Source organism: Oncorhynchus kisutch, unplaced genomic scaffold, assembly GCF_002021735.2.
Source record: "Oncorhynchus kisutch isolate 150728-3 unplaced genomic scaffold, Okis_V2 Okis01b-Okis20b_hom, whole genome shotgun sequence".
NCBI lineage: Eukaryota > Metazoa > Chordata > Actinopteri > Salmoniformes > Salmonidae > Oncorhynchus > Oncorhynchus kisutch.
In genome coordinates, this window is record NW_022261978.1 from 14,133,172 (window position 1) to 14,155,299 (window position 22,128).

Consider the following 22,128-nt stretch of genomic DNA (forward strand, 5'->3'; position numbering starts at 1 on the left):
AGTAGGGCTCTGGTCTGAAGCAGTACACTATGTTGGGAGTAGGGCTCTGGTCTGAAGCAGTACACTATGTTGGGAGTAGGGCTCTGGTCTGAAGCAGTACACTATGTTGGGAGTAGGGCTCTGGTCTGAAGCAGTACACTATGTTGGGAGTAGGGCTCTGGTCTGAGGCAGTACACTATGTTGGGAGTAGGGCTCTGGTCTGAAGCAGTACACTATGTTGGGAGTAGGGCTCTGGTCTGAAGCAGTACACTATGTTGGGAGTAGGGCTCTGGTCTGAGGCAGTACACTATGTTGGGAGTAGGGCTCTGGTCTGAAGCAGTACACTATGTTGGGAGTAGGGCTCTGGTCTGAAGCAGGACCCAGGGGTCAGAGGGTGAACCAGCAGACACTGGGACCCAGGGGTCAGAGGGTGAACCAGCAGACACTGGGACCCAGGGGTCAGATGGTTCACCCAGAGAGGCTCCTCCTCCTCCTCTAGACACCAGGTCAGGGGTTGAACCAGCAGACACTGGGACCCAGGGGTCAGACTGGTGAGATGGTTCACCCAGAGAGGCTCCCCTCCTCCTCCTCCTCTAGACACCAGGTCAAGGGGTTAGAGTTCAGCAGTTCTACTTTCTGTTGTCGTGTGGCTGAGAACTCATGGCCACGATGACTGGCTGCTGAATGGGGGGAGGAGCCGCCTCGTCCTCCTCCATCTTAGGCCTCTTAGCCTGGGGGTCGCCTGGCACCTCCGGCCCAACATCAGGACCCGCGCTGGGCTGTCTGCTCACCAGGACTGGGGGGGAGCTGGAGGCCTGGGCTGCCAGGATCTGGAGAGGACTGGTCAGAGCTGGAGGTGGGGATGGGAGGGAGGGGAGGTGAGGAAGAGGAGAGAGGAAGGACAGAGTCAATACAACACCACAATGAGACATAACTCACCATGCATCAAATGACATTAACATACCAACCACGTCAACAACAAAAAACAACACCGGTTGCTAAGGTAGCCGTACCGTAAGCGTTGGCGACGCCGGTAGCCGTGGCGACGGCGGTGTGTTTGCCGTTCTGAGTGACAGGGCGGACAGGAAGTTGGTGCAGCCCCAGAGATAGGCCACGCCCCTCTGACCCCTGACCCCCCTGTTGAGCTCCCTCCAACGACTGGATCACTCGCTCCCTGTTCTGCTGCTGCGTGTCTGGGGGAGAAACGTATTAATATCCTGAACACCAATATAAACCACCAATATAAACCCACCAATTAGTAAACCACCAATATAAACCACCAATATAAACCACCAATTTATATAACACCCAATATAAACCACCACCAATAATAAACCACCAATATAAACCACCACCAATATAAACCACCACCAATAATAACCACCACCACATATAAACCACCACCAATATATAAACCACCACCAATATAACACCCCCAATATAAACCACCACCAATCATAACCCCCACCACTATAACCACCAATATAAACCACCAATATAACACCACCAATTATAAACCACCACCAATATAACCCCCCACCAATATAAACCACCACCATAATTAAACCACAATATACACCACCACCAATATAACCCCCCACCAAACCCCAATATAACCACCAATAATACAAACCACCACCATATAAACCACCACCACTATTAACCACCACCAATATAACCACCACCCATTAAACCACCCACAATATAAACCACCAATATAACACCATAACCACCAATATATAACCACCAATATAAACCCCAATTATAAACACCACCAATATAAAACCACCCCAATATAAACCACCAAATATAAACCACCCAATATAAACCACCACCAATATAAACCACCAATATAAACCACCAATAACCCATTATAAACCCCAATATAAACCACCAATATAAACCACCAAATATAAACCACCAATATAAACCACCACCAATATAACCACCAATATAAACCCACCAATATAAACCACCAATATAAACCACACCATACCCACCAATATAAACCACCACCAATATAAACCACCAATATAAACCACCACCAATATAAACCACCAATATAAACCACCAATATAAACCACCACCAATATAAACCACCAATATAAACCACCAATATAAACCACCACCAATATAAACCACCAATATAACCACCCAATAAACTCACCAATATAACCACCAAATATAACCACCAATATAAACCACCACCAATATAAACCACCACCAATATAAACCACCACCAATATAAACCACCACCAATATAAACCACCAATATAAACCACCACCAATATAAAAGCACCAATATAAACCACCACCATATAAAACCACCAATATAAAACCACCAATATAACCACCACCAATATAAACCACCACCAATATAAACCACCAATATAAACCACCACCAATATAAACCACCAATATAAACCACCACCAATATAAACCACCACCAATATAAACCACCACCAATATAAACCACCACCAATATAAACCACCACCAATATAAACCACCACCAATATAAACCACCAATATAAACCACCAATATAAACCACCAATATAAACCACCACCAATATAAACCACCAATATAAACCACCAATATAAACCACCAATATAAACCACCACCAATATAAACCACCAATATAAACCACCAATATAAACCACCACCAATATAAACCACCACCAATATAAACCACCAATATAAACCACCACCAATATAAACCACCAATATAAACCACCAATATAAACCACCAATATAAACCACCAATATAAAACTACTGCAAAAGTGCTGATTTCTATAAAAATTTTGTGAACAAATTTGTTTACGTCGCTGTTAGTGAGCCTTTCTCCTTTGCCAAGATAATCCATCCACCTGACAGGTGTGGCATGTCAAGAAGCCGATTAAACGGCATGATCATTACACAGGTGCACCTTGTGCTGGGGACAATAAAAGGCCCCTCTAAAATGTGCAGTTTTGGTCACACATCACAACGCAACGCAACAGGCGTCTCAAGTTGAGGGAGCGTGCGATTGGCATGCTGACTGCAGGGAATGTCCACCAGAGAATTGAATGTTCATTTCTCTGCCATGAGCCACCTCCAACGTGAGGAAGCCGGCCTCACAGGCCACGTGTAACCACGGCAGCCCAGGACCTCGTCACCCGCGGGATCGTCTGAGACCAGCCACTCGGACAGGTGATGAAACTGCACAACCAAATAATTTCTTCACAAACTGTCCGAAAAGGTCTCAGGGAAGCTCGTCTGCTCGTCGTCCTCACCAGGGTCTTGACCTGAGTGCAGTTCGCCGTCGTAACTGACTTCAGTATTCATTCATATTCTCACCTTCAAAGTCGTGCGATTGGCATGCTGACTGCAGGGAATGTCCGCCAGAGAATTGAATGTTAATTTCTCTACCATGAGCCACCTCCAACGTGATGAAGCCAAAATGGCCACAGGCCTCGCTGGAGAAGCCGTCACCTCATGTTTCAGCATGATAATGTACCAGAGCCCCATGTTGGGATCTGGACACAGTTCCTGGAAGATGAAAATGTCCCAGTTCTTCCACGGCCTGCAGACTCACCTTCATGTTTTAAAGTGACATATCTGTGTCTTTGTTCCCAGTCATGTGGAATCCATAGATTAGATGAATTTATTTCAGATGGACTAATTTCCTATGAAATGTAACTTGCGTAAAACAAACACACACACACACACACACACACACACACACACACACACAGACACACACATATACACACACATACACACATATACACACACACACACACACACACACACATAAATAAACAGGGAAAAGGAGTTCCTGGATTATATTATCCACCTATTTATGTCAACTTTAATTTTGGAGGTAAAGGAAAAAGTCCGATTTTGAATAAAATCAACCAGATTGAAAAACAAACAGCAGCTGTGAAAAAGTAGTGAAAAAGTAGTGAAAAAGTAGTATGTAAAGTACATGTAAATAAAATTAAAATATATACAAATATATATACATACACCTCTCTCATGTCTGGGGGAGAAATATATATACATACACCTCTCTCATGTCTGGGGGAGAAATATATATACATACACCTCTCTCATGTCTGGGGGAGAAATATATATACATACACCTCTCTCATGTCTGGGGGAGAAATATATATACATACACCTCTCTCATGTCTGGGGGAGAAATATATATACATACACCTCTCTCATGTCTGGGGGAGAAATATATTGGAAATTACTTTAGTTTTAAATATTGTTTTACTTATCACTTATTTTTCTTAAAACTGCATTGTTAGTCACCGTAAGGTGACACTACACCTGTTGACAAATACAATTTGATTTGGGTGAGAAATATGTAGAACATACAGTATTCAGACCATATAGATTCACATTTGCACAAATGCAAAAATACATTTTTTTTCTTTCTCATTATGGGGTAGTGTGTAAATAGACTATTTTTGTTGTATATATATAAGAATAAGGCTGTAACAAAATGTTGAAAAAGTCAAGGGGGTCTGAATACTTTCCCAGAAGGCACCGTTTATACACAGTATGCATCTGATCCCTATAAACCTTCAGCACAATACACTCGTGGAGATTTCAAAGGATTTGATTGGTGTAAGCAATATGGTTCCATTTCTACCTAGCCTATCAGAGGGCGAGGTAGAACTATTGCCATATTACTAATCACTGGTCAAATCCTCTCAGATTGTAGGGTCTAGGAGGGTTCATTTGGGATTGGGGTCACAATCTAGCCGTACCTCTCTGCTCGCCGGTGCCCTCTGCTCCCTGCTGGCCAGCGCCTGTATTACCACGACTCTGGCCCCCGCCGGGGGTGAGGATGTAGCCGTTTGGGGGGTGGGAGGCCGTAGCCGTGGTGACCAGACGGAGCATGGTGAGGGTGTTGGGGGGGCTCTGCAGCATGTGGAGGGTCTGTCCCCCAGCGACTCCGGGGCCCGAGAACAAGGCCAGGGGTTTACCCATCCCCGAGGGCAGGGGGTGGGGCGGGGCGGCCATGATCACAGGCTGGCCATGTACTGGAGAACCTGGGGGGGGGGACACAAACACTGTCTTTAGTTGTCTGAGCATCTGTAGATGCCTTCCTACCTGGGGTGCTCTGTATCTAGTGAGGAGGACAGGTTATGGTGTAGATGTGTCCCTACCTGGGGAGCTCTGTATCTAGTGAGGAGGACAGGTTATGGTGTAGATGTGTCCCTACCTGGGGAGCTCTGTATCTAGTGAGGACAGGTTATGGTGTAGATGTGTCCCTACCTGTGGAGCTCTGTATCTAGTGAGGAGGACAGGTTATGGTGTAGATGTGTCCCTACCTGGGGAGCTCTGTATCTAGTGAGGACAGGTTATGGTGTAGATGTGTCCCTACCTGGGGAGCTCTGTATCTAGTGAGGAGGACAGGTTATGGTGTAGATGTGTCCCTACCTGGGGAGCTCTGTATCTAGTGAGGAGGACAGGTTATGGTGTAGATATGTCCCTACCTGGGGAGCTCTGTATCTAGTGAGGAGGACAGGTTATGGTGTAGATGTGTCCCTACCTGGGGAGCTCTGTATCTAGTGAGGAGGACAGGTTATGGTGTAGATGTGTCCCTACCTGGGGAGCTCTGTATCTAGTGAGGAGGGCAGGTTATGGTGTAGATGTGTCCCTACCTGGGGAGCTCTGTATCTAGTGAGGAGGGCAGGTTATGGTGTAGATGTGTCCCTATCTGGGAGCTCTGTATCTAGTGAGGACAGGTTATGGTGTAGATGTGTCCCTACCTGGGGAGCTCTGTATCTAGTGAGGAGGACAGGTTATGGTGTAGATGTGTCCCTACCTGGGGAGCTCTGTATCTAGTGAGGAGGACAGGTTATGGTGTAGATGTGTCCCTACCTGGGGCGCTCTGTATCTAGTGAGGACAGGTTATGGTGTAGATGTGTCCCTACCTGGGGAGCTCTGTATCTAGTGAGGAGGACAGGTTATGGTGTAAATGTGTCCCTACCTGGGGCGCTCTGTATCTAGTGAGGACAGGTTATGGTGTAGATGTGTCCCTACCTGGGGAGCTCTGTATCTAGTGAGGACAGGTTATGGTGTAGATGTGTCCCTACCTGGGGAGCTCTGTATCTAGTGAGGAGGGCAGATTATGGTGTAGATGTGTCCCTACCTGGGGAGCTCTGTATCTAGTGAGGAGGGCAGGTTATGGTGTAGATGTGTCCCTACCTGGGGAGCTCTGTATCTAGTGAGGACAGGTTATGGTGTAGATGTGTCCCTACCTGGGGAGCTCTGTATCTAGTGAGGAGGACAGGTTATGGTGTAGATGTGTCCCTACCTGGGGAGCTCTGTATCTAGTGAGGAGGACAGGTTATGGTGTAGATGTGTCCCTACCTGGGTAGCTCTGTATCTAGTGAGGAGGCCAGTTTGTGGTGTAGATGCCTTCCTACCTGGGGCGCTCTGTGTATATCTGTACTCTGGTACGGAGGCCAGTTTGTGAGCGAGGTCGTGGTGGTGAGACAGCGGAGATCCCTCTCTAGAGAGACACTCTGGGGTCTGAAGACCACTGGAGGGAGGGGAAAGGAGACCCTGGTGGGTGGGGGAGGCTGGGGCACTCCTAGAGAGGGGGAATGGTTAGGGCATTAACACACGGCAAACACAACACCCTCCAGCGAAACACACCACCCTCTCCTCTCAGACTGAGAATGGGACTTTTCATAAGGTGAGAGCGAACACACACTCCAGGATTGTTTCAGACACACACCTTACTGAGAGAGAGAGACTTACTTTGTTCTATCCAATTAAACGAGAGCAGAAGAAGAGAGAGGAGAGAGTTAAACAGAAAGACAGATTATAACTGTTGAACTGACAGAGAGGACAGAGAGGAGAGACAGAGAGAGAGGAGAGGACAGAGATGAGAGGACAGAGAGAGAGAGAGAGAGAGAGAGAGAGGACAGAGGAGAGAGTTAAACAGAAAGACAGATTATAACTGTTGAACTGACAGAGAGGACAGAGAGGAGAGACAGAGAGAGAGGAGAGGACAGAGAGGAGAGGACAGAGAGAGAGAGAGAGAGAGAGAGAGAGAGAGGACAGAGAGGAGAGGACAGAGGAGAGAGTTAAACAGAAAGACAGATTATAACTGTTGAACTGACAGAGAGGACAGAGAGGAGAGGACAGAGAGGAGAGGACAGAGAGGAGAGGACAGAGAGAGAGAGAGGAGAGAGAGGAGAGGACAGAGAGAGAGAGAGGAGAGAGAGGAGAGGACAGAGAGAGAGAGAGAGGAGAGAGAGGAGAGGACAGAGAGGAGAGGACAGAGAGGAGAGGACAGAGAGAGTTAAACAGAGGCAGAAACAGACAGATTATAACTGTTGAACTGCGGGTTTACAGGTCAATACATCAAGGAGGGTCTGAAGAGAAGCTACTGTGTGTGCAGGCTTTTACTACAACCCTGCACTATAACACACCTGGTTCTACTAACAGTTGCTCTTCACGAACTTGATTAGCTAGAGGTCAGGGTTCAGGGGTCGTACCTGGACGAGAGCGGTCCGAACGGTGTGCGGAAGCAGGCCACGCCCCTCTGCCGTCTCTTCCTGAAGGCTTGTTCCACCAGCTTGCCCTCGGAGGCCGAGTCCACGCGCCAGAAACTACCTTTCCCAGGCTCCTCCTGGCTACGAGCCACCTTCAGGAAGTAACGGTTCAGAGACAGGTTGTGGCGGATCGAGTTCTGGGAACAGAGGAAGGGGAGGAGAGTTGGTGATACTTCGGAGAGAGAACACAACATTACATCACAAACCTAGTTACCTGGTAGTAGGGGTAGGGGTAGGTGATGTGTCTAGTTACCTGGTAGTAGGGGTAGGTGATGTGTCTAGTTACCTGGTAGTAGGGGTAGGTGATGTGTCTAGTTACCTGGTAGTAGGGGTAGGTGATGTGTCTAGTTACCTGGTAGTAGGGGTAGGTGATGTGTCTAGTTACCTGGTAGTAGGGGTAGGTGATGTGTCTAGTTACCTGGTAGTAGGGGTAGGTGATGTGTCTAGTTACCTGGTAGTAGGGGTAGGTGATGTGTCTAGTTACCTGGTAGTAGGGGTAGGTGATGTGTCTAGTTACCTGGTAGTAGGGGTAGGTGATGTGTCTAGTTACCTGGTAGTAGGGGTAGGTGATGTGTCTAGTTACCTGGTAGTAGGGGTAGGTGATGTGTCTAGTTACCTGGTAGTAGGGGTAGGTGATGTGTCTAGTTACCTGGTAGTAGGGGTAGGTGATGTGTCTAGTTACCTGGTAGTAGGGGTAGGTGATGTGTCTAGTTACCTGGTAGTAGGGGTAGGTGATGTGTCTAGTTACCTGGTAGTAGGGGTAGGTGACGTGTCTAGTTACCTGGTAGTAGGGGTAGGTGACGTGTCTAGTTACCTGGTAGTAGGGGTAGGGGTAGGTAATGTGTCTAGTTACCTGGTAGTAGGGGTAGGTAATGTGTCTAGTTACCTGGTAGTAGGGGTAGGTAACGTGTCTAGTTACCTGGTAGTAGTAGTAGGGGTAGGTGATGTGTCTAGTTACCTAGTAGTAGGGGTAGGTGATGTGTCTAGTTACCTGGTAGTAGGGGTAGGTGATGTGTCTAGTTACCTGGTAGTAGGGGTAGGTGATGTGTCTAGTTACCTGGTAGTAGGGGTAGGTGATGTGTCTAGTTACCTGGTAGTAGGGGTAGGTGATGTGTCTAGTTATCTGGTAGTAGTGGTAGGGGTAGGTGATGTGTCTAGTTATCTGGTAGTAGGGGTAGGTGATGTGTCTAGTTACCTGGTAGTAGGGGTAGGTGATGTGTCTAGTTACCTGGTAGTAGGGGTCGGTGATGTGTCTAGTTACCTGGTAGTAGGGGTAGGTGATGTGTCTAGTTACCTGGTAGTAGTGGTAGGTGATGTGTCTAGTTACCTGGTAGTAGTGGTAGGTGATGTGTCTAGTTACCTGGTAGTAGGGGTAGGTGATGTGTCTAGTTACCTGGTAGTAGTGGTAGGGGTAGGTGATGTGTCTAGTTACCTGGTAGTAGGGGTAGTGGTAGGTGATGTGTCTAGTTACCTGGTAGTAGGGGTAGTGGTAGGTGATGTGTCTAGTTACCTGGTAGTAGGGGTAGTGGTAGGTGTGTGTCTAGTTACCTGCCAGCCCTTGTCAGCAGTGCGATAGTAGGGGTAGTGTTTGGTGATGTGTGTGTAGATTCCAGACAGGGTCAGCTGTCTGTCTGGTGCTGAAGAGATGGCCTGGACTATCAACTGGGCATACGAGTAAGGAGGCTTAGATTCATCCTGGATAAGACAGGAGATAGGGGTTAATATATACACACACACACACACACACACAGTAGACACAAACACACACAGAGTGAAGTATACCTTGGGGCTGTCTCCACCGCCGGACTCTCCGTGTTGCTCGGCAACGCCCCGCTGTTGCTCGGAGACAGCCTTGGCAGCGAACTCCGCAGCCAGCTGGAGGTCAGATGTCACGTTGCGTCCGTAGCGATAACCCGATGACCCCGCACCCCTCGGACTGGCCGGGCACGAGTTAGGAACACTGGAGAGGAGGATGAGAGGGGAGAAGGAGAGGAGGATGAGAAGGAGAGGAGAATGAGAAGGATGAGATGAGAGAAGAATGAGAGGAGACAAGGATGAGAGGAGAATGAGAAGGAGAGAAGAGAAGGATGAGAGGGGAGACAGAGGAGAATGAGAAGGAGAGAAGAGAAGGATGAGAGGAGAATGAGAAGGAGAGAAGAGAAGGATGAGAGGAGAATGAGAAGGAGAGGAGACAAGGATGAGAGGAGAATGAGAAGGAGAGAAGAGAAGGATGAGAGGGGAGACAGAGGAGAATGAGAAGGAGAGAAGAGAAGGATGAGAGGAGAATGAGAAGGAGAGGAGAGAAGGATGAGATGAGAGAAGGATGAGGAGAGAGAGAGTAAGATCTAGAATAGAATAGGGTAACTCCACCTAACGGAATAGCGAATACATTCTTAAATAAAAAATCAAATGAGTGTATGTCAAGGAGAAACCATGGAGTTCAAAGTTGAACAAACCATACAATCCTAGGACTACTTTAAACCATTTACACTGAACATTTGACAAAAACCCATTACCTGGAACAATTGTGCAGATTTACTGAGCGCCGCCGGCCCCTACGCTGTGTTCCAGATTAATTTATTTGGACCTTGGTGAATTGTAACACTGAAAGAGGCCCCTGGGTGTCACCATAACCCACTAAATGACAACACCACCATACTGTCACCACTAAAATAACCTCCCACTGTGCCAATAACACCACCATACTATCACCACTAAAATAACCTCCCACTGTGCCAATAACACCACCATACTATCACCACTAAAATAACCTCCCACTGTGCCAATAACACCACCATACTATCACCACTAAAATAACCTCCCACTGAGCCAATAACACCACTGCTTTCTGATCCCATGTATTAGATACCATCTCCTCCTGCTGTCTGATCCCATGTATTAGATACCATCTCCTCCTGCTGTCTGATCCCATGTATTAGATACCATCTCCTGCTGTCTGATCCCATGTATTAGATACCATCTCCTGCTGCTGCTGTCTGATCCCATGTATTAGATACCATCTCCTGCTGCTGTCTGATCCCATGTATTAGATACCATCTCCTCCTGCTGTCTGATCCCATGTATTAGATACCATCTCCTGCTGCTGTCTGATCCCATGTATTAGATACCATGTCCTCCTGCTGTCTGATCCCATGTATTAGATACCATCTCCTCCTGCTGTCTGATCCCATGTATTAGATACCATCTCCTCCTGCTGTCTGATCCCATGTATTAGATACCATCTCCTCCTCCTGCTGTCTGATCCCATGTATTAGATACCATCTCCTGCTGCTGTCTGATCCCATGTATTAGATACCATCTCCTGCTGCTGTCTGATCCCATATATTAGATACCATCTCCTGCTGTCTGATCCCATATATTAGATACCATCTCCTGCTGTCTGATCCCATGTATTAGATACCATCTCCTCCTGCTGTCTGATCCCATGTATTAGATACCATCTCCTCCTGCTGTCTGATCCCATGTATTAGATACCATCTCCTCCTGCTGTCTGATTCCATGTATTAGATACCATCTCCTGCTGTCTGAACCCATGTATTAGATACCATCTCCTCCTGCTGCTGTCTGATCCCATGTATTAGATACCATCTCCTGCTGCTGTCTGATCCCATGTATTAGATACCATCTCCTCCTGCTGCTGTCTGATCCCATGTATTAGATACCATCTCCTCCTGCTGTCTGATCCCATGTATTAGATACCATCTCCTCCTGCTGTCTGATCCCATGTATTAGATACCATCTCCTCCTGCTGTCTGATCCCATGTATTAGATACCATCTCCTGCTATTGGAGCCTGCTCTGCTCTGATTGGCTGCTGTATAAAACACATGTGGTCCGTCACCCCTCCATCTGGAGAGTTACTGGGCGTGCAGGTTCTTGGTCCAACCCTGCTCAAACACACCAGTCAGCTTATCAAGGTTCCTGTTGAGCAGCTGATATTTTACAAAGTGGTTGTGTTAGAGCAGGGCTGGAGTAAAAGCCTGCACCCCCAGCAGCTGGAATCTCCTGGAGGATGGTTGACCACCCTGCAACATTACATTTATAACCAAATACTGTGAGTGGCCCAGCCAGAGCCCGGACTTGAACCCGATCAAACATCTCTGAAGAGACCTGAAAATAACTGTGCAGCGACGCTCCCCATCCAACCTGACAGAGCTTGAGAGGATCTGCAGAGAAGAATGGGAGAAATTTCCCAAATACAGATGTGCCAAGCTTGTAGAGTCAAACCCAAGAAGACTCGATGCTGTAATCGCTGCCAAAGGTGCTTCAACAAAGTACTGAGGAAAGGGTCTGAATACTTACGTAAAATGTGATATATATACATTTTTTGGGGCAAACATTTCTAAAAACCTGTTTTCCCTTTGTCATTATGGGGTATTGTGATGTCATTATGGGGTATTGTGATGTCATTATGGGGTATTGTGATGTCATTATGAGGTATTGCGATGTCATTATGGGGTATTGCGATGTCATTATGGGGTATTGTGTGTAGATTGATGAGGGGGGGGGGGAGGCGGACGGACGATATAATCCAATTTAGAATAAGGCTTTAACGTTAACAAAAGGTGTAAAAAGTGAAGTGGTTTGAATACTTTCTGAAGGCCCTGTATATCCCTACGTTACAGTGGGAAGATCCCAAGACCACACACACACAGGCCCCTCCTCTGGGCAGCAGAGTTAACACTGCTTGGGAGAGTGTGTGTGTGTTTGTTTTGGCTCAGATGCTGTAGTGCGTCTGCAGGTGGTTCAAACAAAAGAAGAGGAAGGAGAGAAGAGGAAGGAGAGAAGAGTGAAAGACGTATGAAAGGAGAGAGAGAAAGAAAATAGACAGGAAAACGTTCAGACTCAAATCAAACTGTAGAACTATAAAACTATAATCAAACAACCGTAAAACTAACTGGAGCTATAATCAAACAACCGTAGAACTATAATCAAACAACCGTAGAACTAACTGGAGCTATAATCAAACAACAGTAGAACTAACTGGAGCTATAATCAAACAACAGTAGAACTAACTGGAGCTATAATCAAACAACAGTAGAACTAACTGGAGCTATAATCAAACAACCGTAGAACTAACTGGAGCTATAATCAAACAACCGTAGAACTAACTGGAGCTATAATCAAACAACCGTAGAACTAACTGGAGCTATAATCAAACAACCGTAGAACTAACTGGAGCTATAATCAAACAACCGTAGAACTAACTGGAGCTATAATCAAACAACCGTAGGACTATAATTAAACAACAGTAGAACTATCCGGAGCTATAATCAAACAACCGTAAAACTATAATCAAACAACCGTAGAACTATAATCAAACAACCGTAGAACTATAATCAAACAACCGTAGAACTATAATCAAACAACCGTAGAACTATAATCAAACAACCGTAGAACTATAATCAAACAACCGTAGAACTATAATCAAACAACCGTAGAACTAACTGGAGCTATAATCAAACAACCGTAAAACTATAATCAAACAACCGTAGAACTATAATCAAACAACCGTAAAACTATAATCAAACAACCGTAGAACTATAATCAAACAACCGTAAAACTAACCGGAGCTATAATCAAACAACCGTAAAACTATAATCAAACAACCGTAGAACTATAATCAAACAACCGTAAAACTATAATCAAACAACCGTAAAACTATAATCAAACAACCGTAGAACTAACTGGAGCTATAATCAAACAACCGTAAAACTATAATCAAACAACCGTAGAACTATAATCAAACAACCGTAAAACTATAATCAAACAACCGTAAAACTATAATCAAACAACCGTAAAACTATAATCAAACAACCGTAAAACTATAATCAAACAACCGTAGAACTATAATCAAACAACCGTAAAACTATAATCAAACAACAGTAGAACTAACTGGAGCTATAATCAAACAACCGTAGAACTATAATCAAACAACCGTAAAACTAACCGGAGCTATAATCAAACAACCGTAGAACTAACTGGAGCTATAATCAAACAGCCGTAGAACTATAATCAAACAACCGTAAAACTAACCGGAGCTATAATCAAACAACCGTAGAACTATAATCAAACAACCGTAGAACTAACTGGAGCTATAATCAAACAACCGTAGAACTATAATCAAACAACCGTAGAACTAACCGGAGCAGTACAGCTCTACAACTAAAGCAGTGGTTCCTGATCTTTTAAGTGTTCCACCAATTGTTTTTTGCTCTGCCGGAGTAACCCTGAAGTACCCCTCATGTACATTTTACCAGTAGGCCTATGGTCTCATGAGTCTTCAAGTACCTCCTGTGGAGAGGCCAAGAACTCCTGGATGGGAAACACTGAACTAGAGAACAGTTAAAACTCTAATTAAACAACCTTAGAACTAACTGGAACCGTAAAATGATACAACTCTGGAACTATGTAAATAAGTGTACAACTCTAGAACTATGTAAATAGGTCTAGAACTATGTAAATAGGTGTACCACTCTAGAACTATGTAAATAGGTGTACCACTCTAGAACTATGTAAATAGGTGTACCACTCTAGAACTATGTAAATAGGTTGTACCACTCTAGAACTATGTAAATAGGTGTACCACTCTAGAACTATGTAAATAGGTGTACCACTCTAGAACTATGTAAATAGGTGTACCACTCTAGAACTATGTAAATAGGTGTACCACTCTAGAACTATGTAAATAGGTGTACCACTCTAGAACTATGTAAATAGGTGTACCACTCTAGAACTATGTAAATAGGTGTACCACTCTAGAACTATGTAAATAGGTGTACCACTCTAGAACTATGTAAATAGGTGTACCACTCTAGAACTATGTAAATAGGTCTAGAACTATGTAAATAGGTTTAAAACTCTAGAACTATGTAAATAGGTCTAGAACTCTAGAACTATGTAAATAGGTCTAGAACTCTAGAACTATGTAAATAGGTCTAGAACTATGCAAATAGGTTTACAACTATGGAACCTCCAAACGACACAACTGTAGAAGTAGAGAAATAGATAGTTGTAATTAACAGGGTAGTAACCCCTGTCATTAACCTCTCACAACCTTTTCTTCACTCATGTATTTTATAATAAATCAGTCTTTTTTCAGCACTTTACTTTTGCTACAAACGACAACACTCCACCCCCTTCTCTCCCTACACATCCCTCCTCTTCTCCGTCTCCCCCCCCCCCCCCCAACAGTGTCAGCACGAGAACTGCCAAGGAGAGGGGGAGGTTTGGGGAGAATATAAACACACACAGTATAAACTTGTCCAACTAGATCAGTGGCTCGTATTACCATGTGAAGGCCCAATGTTTCTGTTTTGGGAGTGTGTGTGTGTGTGTGTGTGTTAGTGTGTTAATTGTTGTGGGGGGGGGGAGGGGTGTTACAGTAGCTAAAGTAGCAAGCCTGAAAAAGGCCACAGTGTGATAGGAGCGAGGGAAGGGGTGTGTGTGTGGGGGGGGGGGGGGGGGTGTGTGTGTGTGGGGGGGGGGGGGGGGTGTATGGGGGAGTGTGGGGGGGGGGGGGGGGGGAGTGTGTGTATGGGGGAGTGTGTGTGTGTGGGGGGGGGGGGGGGGAGTGTGGGGGGGGGGTGTATGGGGGAGTGTGTGTGGGGGGGGTGTATGGGGGAGTGTGTGTGGGGGGGGGTGTATGGGGGAGTGTGTGTGGGGGGGGGGGGGGAGTGTGTGTATGGGGGAGTGTGTGGGGGGGGGGGGAGTGTGTGTATGGGGGAGTGTGTGTGTGTGGGGTGGGGGGTGTGGGGGAGTGTGTGTGGGGGAGTGTGTGTATGTGTGTGAGTGGGGCCTAAGGGGGAGCTCTGAAAAGGAAACCAGTGAGTGGAGAGCAGGAGAAAAAAAACACAAGCCGAGGCAAAAAAATAAAAAATAACCTAGGGTTGGACCAATCAGGAGCCTGCTAGCGGCTGCCGTGCCATATATGGCTTGTGTACACATACTATGACACCGGATGGCCCACGTGGTGCAGGACAACACACACACCACCAGGGGGAGACAGACACACAGGGAATATGCTAGAATACTTCCTCTTTCCAGGTTTTTGGGGTATTGGGCGAGTGTTTTCAGGCACCTTTGTCCAAACAGTAAAGAAGATAATAATAATAATAATAATAATAAAAGTATATAATTTTTCTAAACGGATAAATGTTTTTATTGTAAAATTAAAATGACTAAAAGCCAGATATAAAAGTATGTATAAAAGATAAGAGCTATATATTGAAATAAAAGATAAGAGCTATATATTGAAATAAAAGATAAGAGCTATATATTGAAATAAAAGATAAGAGCTATATATTGAAATAAAAGATAAGAGCTATATATTGAAATAAAAGATAAGAGCTATATATTGAAATAAAAGATAAGAGCTATATATTGAAATAAAAGATAAGAGCTATATATTGAAATAAAAGATAAGAGCTATATATTGAAATAAAAGATAAGAGCTATATATTGAAATAAGATCATGTTGTTTGAGAACTAACAATCACCAAAATAAAAACTAGACAAATCAGGGACGATCTGAAATTCCCCGAATTATGGTGTCATGGCACGAGCCTCCACTAAAGCCAATTCAGAGATTCTGAACGTGTGTGTGTGTGTGTGTGTGTGTGTGTGTGTGAGTGAGAGCAGGCATGTGTTGGTGTGTCTCCTCACCTGAGGGTCCCTGTCGGAGAGGGCAGCGGGCTGACCAGGTGTCGCAGGTCCTCGTGGTGCATTGTGGGAATGCTGATCTTGAGGGGGGAGATGTGTGGGAGGAGGGTGAGGCGGGGCGGGGGAGACCGCTGCTCCTCCTCTCTCGACTCCTCCCCAGACAACAGAGAGGAGAACTGGATTTTGATCACTGTACTGGGGAACCTGAACACACATCTAGGAGGAGGAGAAGGAAGAGGAGGAGAGGAGATCAGGAGGAGAGGGAAGATGAGGAGAAGGAAGAGGAGGAGAGGAGGGGGAAGAGGAGGGGGAAGAGGAGGAGAGGAGGAGAGGAAAGAGGAGGAGATCGGGAGGAAGATGGACGGAGGTGTTTACTTCAGTATATCTTAGAGTTACTAGACATCTCTTCAGTAGAACACTTCCTACTTCCTGGTAGTGCAGGCTTTCGTTCCAACCCAGCAATAAGTTTAAAACTTCAACAGAATCGGTGGGTCCCTCCACGGGACGGTTGAGCTAACGTAGGCTAATATGATTAGCATGAGGTTGAGCTAACGTAGGCTAATATGATTAGCATGAGGTTGAGCTAACGTAGGCTAATATGATTAGCATGAGGTTGAGCTAACGTAGGCTAATATGATTAGCATGAGGTTGAGCTAGCGTAGGCTAATATGATTAGCATGAGGTTGTAAGTAACAAGAACATTTCCCAGGACATAGACATATCTGATATTGGCAGAAAGATAAAATTCTTGTTAATCTAACTGCACTGTCTAATTTACAGTAGCTATTACAGTGAACTAATGCCATGCTCTTGTTTGAGGAGAGTGCACAGTTATGAACTTGAAAATTTATTAATAAACCAATTAGGCACATTTGGGCAGTCTTGAGACAACATTTTGAACAGAAATGCAATGGTTCATTGGATCAGGCTAAAACTTTGCACGTACACTGCTGCCATCTAGTGGCCAAAATCTACACTGCACCTAAAGTCCTAAGTTAGATAAGGAAATGTATTATCTTTTACCAGATCTAATGTGTTACATTCTCCTACATTCATTTAACATTTCCACAAACTTCAGTGTTTCCTTTCAAATAGTATCAAGAATATGCATATCCTTGCATTTGGTATCATGAATATGCATAGCCTTGCATTTGGTATCATGAATATGCATAGCCTTGCATTTGGTATCATGAATATGCATAGCCTTGCATTTGGTATCATGAATATGCATAGCCTTGCATTTGGTATCATGAATATGCATAGCCTTGCTTCAGGTCCTGGAGCTACAGGCAGTTCGTTTTTGGGTGTGTTTTTTTTATGGGGCGGAACCTTTTAACACACCGGTGTGTACAGGCCTCCAGACTAACATTTTCCCTTGGTGATACTGGTGCCACTAAGTTTTTCAGTTGGTGGCAGCAGGTTAGCATATAGACAGACTTTTGCACACACACACACACACACTACCATTGACAGCTGTACCTGCCTCACACTTCATTTTTAAAAACACACACATACCTGGGTAAGAACAGGAGCTATCCCTTGTTCTCCTTTCAAAAATGTGTGTGTGACCAGGAAAAGGAGGAGATATATAATCTAATTGATGAGATCCCATTGGATGATTTGAGATGACATCATAGGATTCTTAATTCTATTCCTCATTACAAAAAATCAAAGCAACAGTATTGTCATCTGTGTGATCAGCTGACGGCTTGGCGCTGCGGCACGGTGATCTTAGGCTTGTGTGCGGCTGCTCAGTCACGGAAACCCATTTCATGAAGCTCTTGATCGATAGTTATTGTGCTGACGTTGCTTCCAGAGGCAGTTTGGAGTCTGTAGTGAGTGTTGCAACGGAGGACAGACAACAATAAAAATAAAAAAATAAAAAAATGCTTCAGCGGCCCCTTCCTGTGAGCTTGGGCTCCCGGGTGGCGCAGCGGTCTAAGGCACTGCATCTCAGTGCTAGAGGTGTCACTACAGACCCTGGTTCGATTCCAGGCTGTATCACAACCAGCTTCAGCGACCCCTTCCTGTGAGCTTGGGCTCCCGGGTGGCGCAGCGGTCTAAGGCACTGCATCTCAGTGCTAGAGGTGTCACTACAGACCCTGGTTCGATTCCAGGCTGTATCACAACCAGCTTCAGCGACCCCTTCCTGTGAGCTTGGGCTCCCGGGTGGCGCAGCGGTCTAAGGCACTGCATCTCAGTGCTAGAGGTGTCACTACAGATCCTGGTTCGATTCCAGGCTGTATCACAACCAGCTGTGATTTGGAGTCCCATAGGGACAATCGACCCAGAGTTGTCCAGGTTAGGCAGTCATTGTAAATAAGAATTTGTTCTTAATTGACTTGCCTAGTTGAAAGATTAAATCAATTACATTTAGGCCACCTCGAGGCTGCCACTTCGAGGCTGAGCCGTTGGTGCTCCTAGACGTTTCCACTTCACAATAACAGCACTTATAGTTGACTGCGGGGGCAGCTCTAGAAAGGCAGACATTTTACAACCTGACTTGTTGGAAAGATGGCATCCTTATGACGGTACCACGTTGAAAGTCACTGAGCTCTCCACTAAGGCCATTCTACTGTTAATGTTGGCTATGGAGATTGCATGGCCGTGTGTTCGATTATATACATCTGTCAGCAAAAGGTGCGGCTGAAATAAACGAATCCACTAATTTCAAGGGTTGTCCACATACTTTTGACCATGTATTATTCATGTATATATTAAACCCCTTCAAATCAGTGGATTGGTGTTTGTCTGTCTATCTATCTATCTATCTATCTATCTATATATTTTTGGGGAGGGGAGGGGGGGGAATAATGTGTGTATTTTTTTGTATTACTTGCTAGGTATTAGTGCCCTGTTGGGAGCTAGAAACACAAGTATATTGCTGCACCTGCAGATCTGTGTTACGCGACCAATAAACTTTGATTTGATAGTAAATAGCAGTCATGCTGACTTGTGAGTGACTGTTTACATTCTGTGTTTACGGGCCGCAATGTCGCCACCACCGTCCGTCAAAAACCACAGTGAGTAGCTAGTTAACACAAATTAACTCTAAAATGTTTCCGTTTAGCTACAGTCTCCTAAAGACCATAAGACTGCAATGGATTCACTTTAGCTAAACAGCTCAAGAAAGCTCGTATCTTCCCAATGTAGTTTTAAACCAAGCTAGGAGACTGTGGCTATATATATCGGGTTTTCAATGCGAATGGCTAATGCATAGAGTAGACAACTTTGACTAGTTGTCTTAACTTTCTAACTTACAGCTAAAAATTTGAATTGTGGCAGGTGTTTGTTTATTAACTAGTCCAAAAAAAAAGTTCTTTAACATAACTAGCATGCTAATGTTGCTAACTTTACAGTAGGCAGCTAAAAATGTGACTTGTGGCAGGTACTTACTCCCTGGGAAGCTGCAGGGGAGGCGCGCCTCTCCTCTGAAACACGCCGTCCACGAAGACGCCGTTCTTCCCGAGGCAGCGCAGCGAAAACCCGCACGGCTCCTCGAAGGTGATCTGGAGGTGCCGCCGAGAGATGAAGCTCGAGTGACCCATGTTTATATCCACGGAGCCGTGCGACGAGTTACGGCCTACGGTCACTGTCCGCTGCCTCATGACGAAATCAAAGTCCCGGCCTTCGAGCCTGGCCAGGGCCCGAGGAGGAGACTCGAGGCGAGGAGGCATCGCGCAGCCCCGACTCAGCACCGAAGAGCCCGAGAAGGTGAAATTGGGAGGGTATGCGGGTGAGGTCACCCCGACTCGAACAGGGCTGCACGGGGCAGATTGCAAGGCCAGTAGGGCTCGAGCTCCGGTGTCGTCCCGAAAGTCTGCCATCTTCTTTTTGGGGGGGTGGGGTGGGGGGTTGAATACAAACACACTCTCGACTCTCAGACACACAGGTCCCAGTAACGTGAAGGGTTATTGGACAGGCCGCTCACGAGCTCCGTCGCTGTGGGAGAGAGACAGAAACAACATGGATTCTGGCCACGGCGAAAACCCGGGGTGAATAAGGGAGTGTGAATCCGGAAATGGCGTTAGTTTCGAAAAGTTGTCTCGACCCTCAGTCCAATAACACCGATAAGAGTAGTGGTAAACATCACACTGTTGCTGCTCAGTATATACACCCCCATCCTATAACCCACGAGGCCTATTTATTTGTAGCATTGTTCAAGACCGGGATGACTATTATTATTGAAGATGTTAGGCATATTGTAATCTTATTTAACAATATTATCTTAAGATGAATTGTTTTTGTCTTATTTGTTTCTAAACGGGAAAAGGAGGCTTTGGACGGGAGAGGGTTAATGCTCGTTTCCAGGAACCGGGCGACACGTGCGTGACATATGGCATTGGTTCCGGGCCAGAATGAGAAATGTTTTTAATTTGAGCAGATTACTTGTTTGGTCACTGCTATCCCCGACTGTTTGTTCGTAATATGAAGGTGAACTTTTCTCTGTGTGAAGGAGATGAACTTGGTGACCAGAGATTCTCTCTACACTGTGTTTATAAATGCGGAAAGTACAAGAGAACTGGAAAGTATGGAGCGTGGATCAACAGTTTGGAATGGGACCAGGCGAGTTACCACCCTAACGGGAAAAAAAGATTGCAGTCAGTGCAATTTAACTGCATTTAAAGTCTAACAGCTGTATGTTACAAATACTGCGTACAAAATAGCACTGTTTTTATATATATATATATTTTTTAAATAGAGTAATTTTGCTGCATCCAAAATACCACAGTTGACTGATGTTACTGCAGTTTCAAAACTAATCTTTGTATGTTGTTGTTGTAAGGGCAGCGCTGTGTATTTACATCCACACGAGGGCGGTATTGGGATCGGAAACGAAACGTACGTAATGACCCAGTCTTAACACTACAATTAGGCTTAACGGAATAAAGTAGAAATATGTATTGACCAATCAAAATGTGTGTGTGTGATTAAAAACAAAACAGAAACTCAGTTTTAAGTGAGAATGGACATTGGTCTGAAGATAGGAAATGAACATGCACATCACAAAGTCCTCTTCCACCCATGCTCTACTAAGGGTTTTCCCAGAACCACAAGGCCTCTTCCACCCATGCTCTACTAAGGGTTTTCCCAGAACCACAAGGCCTCTTCCACCCATGCTCTACCAAGGGTTTTCCCAGAACCACAAGGCCTCTTCCACCCATGCTCTACCAAGGGTTTTCCCAGCACCACAAGGCCTCTTCCACCCATGCTCTACCAAGGGTTTTCCCAGCACCACAAGGCCTCTTCCACCCATGCTCTACCAAGAGTTTTCCCAGCACCACAAGGCCTCTTCCACCCATGCTCTACCAAGGGTTTTCCCAGCACCACAAGGCCTCTTCCACCCATGCTCCACCAAGGGTTTTCCCAGCACAACAGCTTTTTGACCAACTACAGTAGCTATGTTGGTCTATTGCACTTTAAAACAATGAGTAAGGCAGGTTGCTTAGGATTCAAACCCTTCTCAAACAGCCACATTCAAACTCCTAGAGGAGGTGCTTCCACAATAGTGTGATTTGTACCACAGACAAGGTAACGTATTGGATTCTTCTTCACACCACCACAGTAAGATAGTATCCCAGTACGCTATACATTCACACCACCACAGTAAGATAGTATCCCAGTACGCTATACATTCACACCACCACAGACAAGGTAACGTATTGGATTCTTCTTCACACCACCACAGTAAGATAGTATCCCAGTACGCTATACATTCACACCACCACAGACAAGGTAACGTATTGGATTCTTCTTCACACCACCACAGTAAGATAGTATCCCAGTACGCTATACATTCACACCACCACAGACATATTTACCTTTACTTACCTACACACACACACACACACACACACACACACACACACACACACACACACACACACACACACACACACAC

The 22,128-nt window shown here is 45.4% G+C and overlaps 1 protein-coding gene across 2 annotated transcripts; it reads right to left on the reverse strand.

The window, feature by feature from the left end:
* Window positions 1–251: 251 nt before the first annotated feature.
* On the reverse strand, window positions 252–20,859 carry LOC109886883 (forkhead box protein K1). Of its 2 annotated transcripts, XM_031811405.1 has the most exons (10): window positions 19,623–20,859; window positions 16,230–16,442; window positions 9,328–9,505; window positions 9,094–9,240; window positions 7,489–7,682; window positions 6,746–6,751; window positions 6,409–6,575; window positions 4,741–5,025; window positions 993–1,172; window positions 252–829 (listed from the first exon to the last, which is right to left on the reverse strand). In XM_031811405.1, the coding sequence occupies exons 1-10, from the start codon at window positions 20,051–20,053 to the stop codon at window positions 609–611; spliced, it is 2,022 nt and encodes a 673-aa protein (XP_031667265.1). In that variant the 5' UTR covers window positions 20,054–20,859; the 3' UTR covers window positions 252–608. The 2 variants fall into 2 exon arrangements, with proteins under 2 accessions (XP_031667265.1, XP_031667266.1); XM_031811406.1 differs by lacking the exon at window positions 6,746–6,751.
* Between the last annotated feature and the right edge of the window lie 1,269 nt (window positions 20,860–22,128).